We start from the raw sequence: 9,816 nt of genomic DNA, 5'->3' as shown, positions 1-9,816 counted from the left end.
GGTCACGGGCCAAGGCTGGTTCAGGCACCCCCTCCTCTGTACAGAGAACAATCTGGGGATCTCTCCTTGGACCTGGGATCCCATATATAATTAAGTTTCCTGTAAACTCTAATATGACTCCCTTAGTTGAAATATATTCTTCCCTGATCCCACATTCATCCTTCCTCCCTTCCCCCCATCCCGGTCAACCGAGCTTTCTCCATTCCTCCCCTACTCCCTTCTCTCTAACCCTCTCCCCTTCCAACAACCCTCCCACCACCCCCCCCCATGCACCCAAGGTTACCTGGGACTCTTGACTATTTCCTACCTCCTGGCGGATAGGTAAATAATCTTCATCAGGTTCGTCTTCTTATTTAGCTTCTCTAGGATCACGAATAATAGGCTCAAAGACCTTTAATTATGGTTAGAATCCACTTATGAGTGAATACATACCGTGTTCCTCTTTTTGGGTCTGGCTTACCTCACTCAGTAAAGCGTTTTCTATGTCCATCCATTTGCATGCAAAATTCAAGATGTCATTATTTTTTACCGCTGAGTAAAACTCTAATGTGTATATGTTCCACACCTTTTTTAACCATTCTTCTATTGAGGGGCACCTAGGCTGTTTCCAGGTTCTGGCTATTACAAATAGTGCTGCTATGAACATAGTTGAACAAACGCTTTTGTAGTATGTTTGGGCATCTCTAGGGTATATTCCCAAGAGAGGAATTGCTGGGTCCTGAGGGAGGTTGACTCCCAGTTTCCTGAGAAACCGCCACACTGATTTCCAAAGTGGCTGCACAAGTTTGCATTCCCACCAACAATGGATGAGTGTTCCCCTCATTCCACATCCCCTCCAGCATAGGCTATCATTGGTGTTTTTAACTTTAGCTATTCTGACAGGTGTAAGATGGTATCTCAAAGTGGTTTTGATTTGCATTTCCCTGATCGCTAAGGAGGTTGAGCATGACCTTAAGTGTCTTCTGGCCATTCGAAGTTCATCTGTTGTGAATTCTCTGTTCAGATCAGTACCCCATTTTTTAATTGGGTTAATTAGAGTTTTAGTGCCTAGTTTCTTGAGTTCTTTGTATATTCTGGAGATCAGACCTTTGTCTGATGAGGAGTTGGTGAAGATCTTCTCCCAGTCAGAAGGCAGCCTTTTTGTCTTACTGACAGTGTCCTTTGCTTTACAGAAGCTTCTCAGTTTCAGTAGATCCCATTTATTCATTGTTTCTCTTATTGTCTGTGCTGCTGGGGTCCTACTTAGGAAGAGGACTCCTGTGCCTATATCTTGTAGACTACTTCCCACTTTCTCTTCTATCAGGTTCAGAGTGGACGGATTATATCGAGGGGCATCTAGGTTGTTTCCAGGTTCTGGCTATTATAATTAGTGGTGCTATGAACATAGTTGAACAAATGCTTCTGTAGTATGATTGGGCATCTCTTGGGTATATTCCCAAGAGTGGTATTGCTGGATCCTGAGGAAGGTTGACTACCCAGTTTTCTGAGAAATTATCACACTGATTTCCAAAGTGGTTGCACAAGTTTGCATTCCCACCAGCAATGGACGAGTTATTCCACATCCTCTCCAGCATAGTTTATCATTGGTGATTTTGATTTTAGCCATTCTGATAGTTGTAAGATGGTATCCCAAAGTTGTTTTGCTTGGCATTTCCCTGATTGCTAAGTAAGTCGAACATGATCTTAAGTATCTTTTGGCCATTTAAACTGCTTCGTTTGAGAATTCTCTGTTCAGTTCAGTACCCCAGTTTTTAATTGGGTTATTCAGAATTTTAAAGTCTAGTTTCTTGAGTTCTTTATATATTTTGGAGATCAGGCCTTTTTCTGTTGCGGGGTTGGTAAAGGTCTTCTCCCATTCACTAGGCTGCCTTTTTGTCTTAATGACAGTATCCTTTGCTTTACAGAAGCTTCTCAGTTTCAGGAAGTCCCATTTATTCATTGTTGCTCTCAATGTCTGTGCTACTGTGGTTATACGTAGGAAGTGGTCTCCTGTGCTCAGGTGTTGCAGTCTACTTCCCACTTTCTGTTCCATCAGGTTCAGAGTAAATAGATTTATATTGAGGTCTTTAATCCATTTGGACCTTCTGTCCAGTTGTACACACACTTACCCCTCTGGATGAATCTCCTTGGTGCAGGAGCAGGAACTCTTCCTGGGCCAAGGACCTCACAGATAATATGTCAGACTTGCAGGAGGCAGGGTCATGTGAAACAAAGACAGTTCTTGAACCATCTGGCTGGGTGGGCACACATTTATCCCTCTGGATGGATCTCCTCAGTACAAGAACAAGGTCATGTGGAACAAAGAAGCCACTGCAGCAGGAGCTGGAGGTACCCTGAATTTTCTATTTTTATGTTGCTTTTTTTTCTTTATTCCTTTTAATCTATGACTATCTGTACTGTCTCTTTAAAGACTTTACACCTTTTTAAAGCATTAACTTTATATTATGACTCTCTATTCTCTTTCTTCTCTCTTCCAAGCTTATGTACATTTACCCAACACTATGACCCATTTAGAGGTCTTTTATGTTTGAATCTGTCCTTATTGCATTATCTGTAGTTCTTTTCTAACCAGAAGTGTTTTTTTTTAAAATGCCAAGCAGCTTGGTCTTAGTGACCCTGGGTGCTGGCTTCACCTCTTTCAGACTTTAAATATGGTGGAGGTAGTTCACGTCTGGCTTTGGGACTTCTGGGTGGGAGCCATCCTCACCACCTAAACTCTGGGTAGCACCACACAGCATATAAACATTTTTTTTCTGAGTAAAAGCTAAATCTGCCACATGTTGCACCAGGAAAATTAAAACATCCAGAACCTTCTGTGCAATACCATACTGTTTAAATGATGGCATAAACATGGAGGATAAGTCAAAAATTCCAATAGGAAACAAGAAACGTATATTCTGGCAAGCATATATAAGTGATTAAAGAGTACATTAAGAGTGACTTTGTGGATGGTGAATCTTAGCCAATTACATCTGGCTAAGGTGTGGCTACCTGGAACCAACAGATAAATGGAGGTAGATGGCTGTGCACTCTCTATGCTGTGCTCTCCAGGCCATTTCGGGTTTCGGATCTCTGACTTGGTTAGTGTGAGTTTCTCCATTTTTAATTATTAAAAATATAATCAACGTTCTTGAGCTGGTCTGGTTATTCATCGCAACAACCGGATATGCAAACACTTACACATCGTTATTGTTGGCTTAATAGACACAGGTGCAGATGTGAGTATCATTCCTCCAGAATCCTGGCATCCAAATTGGCCTCTTCAAGAGGCATATTTTTAAATTTTTAGGAATTTAAACCATATCGCAAGTTAAACAAAGCACGAAATGGGTAAATTGTATTGGGCCAAAAGGTCAAAGAGGGAAGCTGAGACCATACGTAGATATATTGCAATAAATTTATGGGGTTGAGACCTGATAGAGCAATGGAATACCCAGATTAACATTCCTGCTGTCCCAGAAACTCATAATTCTGGAAAGGATATAATAAGCTACTATGAACACATGTCACCAGCCATTCAGGTTGTACAAGAACATAAAGCAACCAGCAAACCTTTGGAGGTACCAACAGCCCTACCATTAAAATAGTTAACTGGGAAGCCAATATGACTTTTCTTAATACTAATGAGAAAGGGATAATAGCAGCAGAAAGACTTTGGATAACAGGAAAGTCTTCTGAATTAAATCAACTTGTTTATTTCAAAGATGTGCTGACCTAATAATGGAAGCCAGGAGATATGCTGCATTGAGGAAGGGGTTTTGCTCTTGTTTCCACAGGAGAAAAAAATATGGATACTATCAAAATTAATAAAGATTTGGCTTGAAGAGGAGAAACCTTTTGAAAAGGAGAAATGACAGCTCATCCACAATGGTGGTAACCATACAGGTGGTAAGGAAAGCAGAAGGGTTGTGGCATGGTTCTGTTCTTGTCTTTGCAGGAAAATACTCATCTTCAAAAATTCAAGAAAATAGGATATGATTCATAAGCATAAATGTTAAAAATATACATTTATGTTTATATATGTTTGTATTCATATTTATGAATATATGGAGCTGGTTTTGGAGTTGGACAATGGCTCTGTCCTCCTTTAAATCCAAGAATGTTGTTAAAAAAATCTAGAATTTCTGTCTCATGTCAGGAGCCATGATATGGGACAGAAAAAAATTATTTAGAAAAAAATTTACTTTTCTTCATATCTATTTTTGTCTTTATCGTGCCTTTCATTGAATATATACATCTGTATATGTCTATATAAACAATTCTTAAGTGTTCCACAATGAACAATGAATTTTCCTGCAGTAATCTTTGAAGTTCTCAGGAAGAAGATGGGGCCCCACAACTCCACCCGGTTGATATGACATCATGATACTGATGGCACTACTACAAGACCTGTTTGGCTACCAGCTGCAAAAGATAGTTCCAATTTGGTTAGCTGAGATGATGTACATTTTTACAACGTTCTGGCCAGACCTCCAACAAATACTCAGAGACTATCTGTAATTATACCAGACATTAATCTTGGAATTTAACCATCATTTTACTTTCACAGGATCCCATAGAAAAAATGTCGTTCCCCCATGACATCTGGAAGTTATTCTAGAAGATGACATCCCCTCTCCCAATAAATTTTGTCCTCAATGCTATGGATATCATTTAGGGGCCAATTATAATTGGTATAGGGTTGGGGATTGGTAGAAATTTTATAGGCTCAGGGATATCTTTGAAAAAATTGGGGATGAAATTGGGTGGGATAATAGATTGGTATGAGTGTACTCACACTGATAATAATAATGAGTAATAGAGTGAATGCTTGTAAGTTATTATTTACAGGCAATTACATTGGTATAGATTATTGTATATTGATACAAAGGTAAAATATGTTGAATATTGTATGCATGCATGCTTTTACCTCTGCTTAAAATATTTTTTATATATTGATATATATTTACCATATTGCAATGTACATTTCTACCTTTGATCAAAATACTTATACATTGTTTACATTTTGAGATCATTCCCCTCATTTGTTACACAATTGTTTATTGTATAATATTCTAATATGAAGTCTTAGTCTTTAAGTTATATAGGTATTCAGAATTATAGATCAATAGTCATTTATGTTTGTCATACTTCTAGTTAGACTAGTCAGGTCCTTTAGATTCATAGAGATTATATTCTGCATATATAGGTAATCTTCAACCACTTCAAAGAACTGTAAAAAATGGCATTTAAATAACTTAGGATTCTGTTGAAGTGAGACACTATTGCTCCTGGCAGCGCTCATCTATTCCCAAGAGAATGTTGAACACCAAAAACACTCCACTTGGAGCTTTTCTTTTTGGCAAAAACTGGCCTTTGGGCAAAGAAATGCCCATGACTCAACCACTGACAAGATACATAGTATCCAGAAATGAATAAGCCTGACTGTCAAATCTTGTCAAGACAGCATAAGACAGTTTTGAAAAATTTCTTGCCTTTGAAAGTAGTCTGTCAGTTATTCTAGGCCTTAGTCAAAGTTGGTTGCTTCAGCATTGCAAATGAGACTTTGGGTGATTGTCATGTAGTCAGTTGTCTCTGTCATTTGTTGCACATTTTGGAAATTGCTTGATTGCACTTCCAGCTTACTCAAGTAATATTATTTCCTTTCTAGGATCTTTGATGGGTCGAAGACTAGATAATTGTAGTTACTTTCCTTTCATTACTTGGCCAAGTTATTTATCTTACAAGTATTAAATTAGTTAGGATTGGATAATTATTCAATATATTTACTCTTATTGTATATATTTTTATTAGGCTTAGAACTCTCTTATTTAAACAAATGGGGAAGTGCTGTAGGAAGTCTTAGAACTAGTGGTTTCCTGCCTACTAGGACTTGGCCTCTTAGACAATATATGCCGATGCAGAGCCTACGTTAGCTCCTTTCTTCCATTTTGCCAGTTGCTCGTTTGGATTATTGGATTGCTGGATTCAGTCTCTGTCCACTGTTCAAGCAGAAAATTCTGATTTGTGAGTTTACCACTAAATAAATATCTATTTCTCAATTCTGAACTAGTGTGGAATTTCTTTTACGTGTCCATTTATCACTCATCAACCAAGGAAATTCAAATCTAAACTTCTTTGAGATTCCATTTTATTCATCTCAGGATGGATAAGATCATTAACACAAGTAACAGTTCATATTAGTAAGGATTTGGAGCAAGAGGAATACTCCTCTATTGATGGAGAGTATACAAATTTATATAGCCACTTTGAGCATCAATATTGCCGTTCTTCATAAAATTTTGACTTCATCTACCTCCAGACCCAGGTATATCCTTATCATGGATATACTCAGAAGACATTGTATCCTACCACAAGGATACTTGCTCATGTGTATTTACAGTGGCTTTATTCTTAATAGCCAGAAACTGGAAACAATCTAGATATCCCTAAAATGAAGGATGGGTAAAAAATATGATATATTTACATAATGGAGTATCTTTAAGTATTGAACTGGTCACTTACATTCTTGAACTACAACAAGTTTCCAGTGGTGGAAATGGGACACCACATAGCATTTGACCCAAGCTTTGTGACTGGAAGATATGTTCTGACAATGGTGGTTTAGAGCTTGTGGGAGTGACCAACCAAAGACTAGTCTAACTTTAGATCTATGCCAATAAAGAGAGTTCATTATCTGCCTGGATGGCTAGGAAATGGAAGTTGAATTGCTCAGAGACCAGGATAGAGCCAAGCAAGATCTACCCCCAGTGAAATTATTCTGAATGATATTCTGCTATACTAATAGACTGGTGTCCATCTCAATTGTCACCAGAGAAGCTTCCTCTGCCAGCTGATGGGAGCAATGCAGAAAGCCACACACAAACTTCAGGTGAAGCTTGGGGAACCCTGCAAATGATGGGGAGAAAGGATTGTAGGAGAGAGTGGACTGAAGACATCAGAGAAATATGGCTGACAAATAAGTAGGTCTCATAGGGGTTCACAGAGACTGAAGCAGCAATCATAGAGTTGGCATGGATCTTCTTGAGGGACTCTGCATACATGCTGTGGTTGATTAGATTGGGGGTTTTATGGGATTCATAACAGTGGTAGTAGTACATTTCTGACTCTTTTGTCTGTGCTTGGGATCATTTTTCTCCTACTGAGTTGTGTCTGTCAGCCTTGATATGAGGATTTGTGTCTAGTCTTATTGCATCTTTTTATGCCGTGTTCCAGGGGGCCTGGTATTCTCTGAAAGGAAATAAAGAAGTGGATCTTTGAGAAAGGAGAGGTGTGGAAGGGGTTTTGATGAGTGCAGGGAGGGGAAGCTGTGGTCAGGATGTACTGTATGAGAAATGAATAAATAAAAAAATTAAATATTACTGAGTATCAATATAGGTTCATGATGTATCGTTTTTTGATATTTAAAAAGTATACTGTAGTCAACACAGAAATTTGTATAAAGTCAGAAAACATTGGAGTAACAAGAATGTACAAAACAGAGATTAATGCACTGGAGTGTCCACCACTGACACTGTGACAATGGAGAGGTTCACCTTCTTCAGCTTCAAAGTTGAAGGGTTTTGGTCATTAAAATCTTAAGTATCAAACTAGTATTTTTCAGCCACAATCTTATCTTCACTCTGAGATAAGCAATCTTCTTCACAACATGTTTTTAATATCCTCATGCTCAAATTTTAGACAAATCAATTTTAATACTAGGTGCATCCCGCATGCCCTTGCTTGCTGCAAACTCCTCTTCTTGACAAGTTATGAAGTAGTTCAAGGAGGTATGGTTAAGGCTGTATTACTGAATGATGCTGGTAAATACTACACAATTGTTTGTCATGTTGCAACCTTTGTTTCCAATTTAGTGACTGCTACTATGGAATCAGATAGCAACAATGACAACATTATTAGGTTTGTTTTGTTTTTAAACTATGATTTAGTAGCAACTGAAGTTCACAATTTTAACCACTTGGCAACAAGATCCAAGTTCCCTCATTTTCTCATTAGCACCTGAGTGTCAAGGGGTTAAATAACCAGCATGAAAGATACTGCACTGTCTAGTTATTTATCTGCCCATTTCTACTGATGAAGGACTTCAGATGGGGGAGGGAACTGTTTCTATTTGCCTGATTCAAGTGTCTGAGAAACAAATCTTGTTCTTCTAGGCTGCAACAGAAAAATTTAACAGGGTTTTGGCATTTTCTTTTCTTTATAAAACATACTCAGCAAACTGCACCAGTTAACTACAGTTTGGTAAATTGTTATGTTAACAATTATGACATCCGCAATGTTTTATAAAGCAACTAATTTAATAAAAATCACTGTTGTGAGAAAAAACAAAAAAATGGGAGATTAAATAAAACAGTGGCTCTTACCTAATGATTCTAGGATCACACATGAAAGACAGATGATTCCATCACTGAGTCATGAAAAGCTTCGTTCCCTAACTGAACTACTTTGAAAAACTCATACTTACAGTTGAAATACTATGTAGTATGTTATTGAACATGTGTCTTCTTTCACAGATATATTTTATAATGGTAATATCAACATATTTACTAGATAAATTTAAGTCAAATTCTCAATGTTACCATTACAAGGAGATTTTCTTCCAAAGGACTCTTATCAAGGCCTCTTTTATATCTCTATTCCTTAAGCTGTAGATAAAGGGGTTAAGCATGGGAGTTACCACTGTGTACATCAAGGCCATGGTTGTCTCATTTACAGTGGAGGTATTAGTTGATGAACATAAGTAGACACCAATAGCTGGTCCATAAAACAGCGAGACCACAGACAGGTGAGAGCCACAGGTGGAGAAGACCTTGTGGATAACTCGAGTAGATGAAACTCTCAGAATGGAGCAGACAATTTGTACATAGGACACAATGATGAGCAAGAATGGGATGACACTAAAAAGCCCTCCAATGACAAATATTATTAATTCATTAATATAAATGTCCGAGCAGGCCAACTTGAGCAGGGCAGTTATGTCACAGAAAAATTGGGAAATCACATTGTCCTCACAGAATGACAATCTAGACAGCAGTAGGGTGTGCAACATGGAATACATCATTGTAAGTATCCAGCAGAACACCATCAGAAACACACAGAGTTTAGGGTTCATGATTCTAGTATAATGAAGAGGGAAGCAGATGGCCACAAAACGGTCATAGGCCATGAGCACAAGAAGGAAACTCTCCATGTCTCCAAAAACCAGGAAAAAGTACATTTGTGTCAGACAACCCACATAAGTGATGGATGGTTCCTGGTTCTGCATGTTCTGCAGCAATTTGGGCATTGTGACAGAGGAGAAGCAGAGGTCAGAGAAGGACAAGTTGCTGAGAAAAAAGTACATAGGTGTTTGGAGATGGGAGTCCAGGAGAATGAGGATGATGATGATGAGGTTCCCCAGGACAGTGGTAAGGTACATGGCTAGGAACAGGACATAGAAAAGGTTCTGGTGCTCTGGTGGGATGGGCAGTCCCAGGAGGAAGAACTGGGAGATGACAGATTGGTTGCTCATCATTTTTCGATTCCAGTATCCTAAAGAGAAAGTATCAGAGTCCCTTAAAATTCAAAATAAAATTGAACATATATCTAGTGTGCATATTATCTAACAATGAATCGGTTACAAAAGTAGTTATAATCTAAAATTCCAAATATTTTTAATTATTACAAGCAGTAATAATTTTTATCAACTTCTCTTTCACAGGTTTCTATTCCTTTCCTTTCCTAGACACCTGTATGCATTTCTATTGAAATATGAAATGAACTAATGCTTCTCTCTCCTGCTGTCTGCACATCCTGGGTATCTATTGTTTCTTTGGA

The 9,816-nt window shown here is 38.2% G+C and overlaps 1 protein-coding gene across 1 annotated transcript; it reads right to left on the bottom strand.

The window, feature by feature from the left end:
- Positions 1-8,581: 8,581 nt before the first annotated feature.
- On the bottom strand, positions 8,582-9,514 carry LOC125403087 (olfactory receptor 1468-like). Its single transcript, XM_085694327.2, has one exon. The coding sequence runs from the start codon at positions 9,512-9,514 to the stop codon at positions 8,582-8,584; it is 933 nt and encodes a 310-aa protein (XP_085550453.2).
- Between the last annotated feature and the right edge of the window lie 302 nt (positions 9,515-9,816).

Source organism: Myodes glareolus, chromosome 9, assembly GCF_982192425.1.
Source record: "Myodes glareolus chromosome 9, mMyoGla1.1, whole genome shotgun sequence".
Classification (NCBI taxonomy): domain Eukaryota; kingdom Metazoa; phylum Chordata; class Mammalia; order Rodentia; family Cricetidae; genus Myodes; species Myodes glareolus.
Note: the sequence above shows the minus strand (reverse complement) of the source record. Positions and strands in the feature narration are given on the sequence as shown.

What these genes read in the sequence shown, in the direction of transcription:
- LOC125403087 (XM_085694327.2), bottom strand. Translation starts at nt 9,514, where the DNA reads ATGATGAGCAACCAATCTGTCATCTCCCAGTTCTTCCTCCTGGGACTG.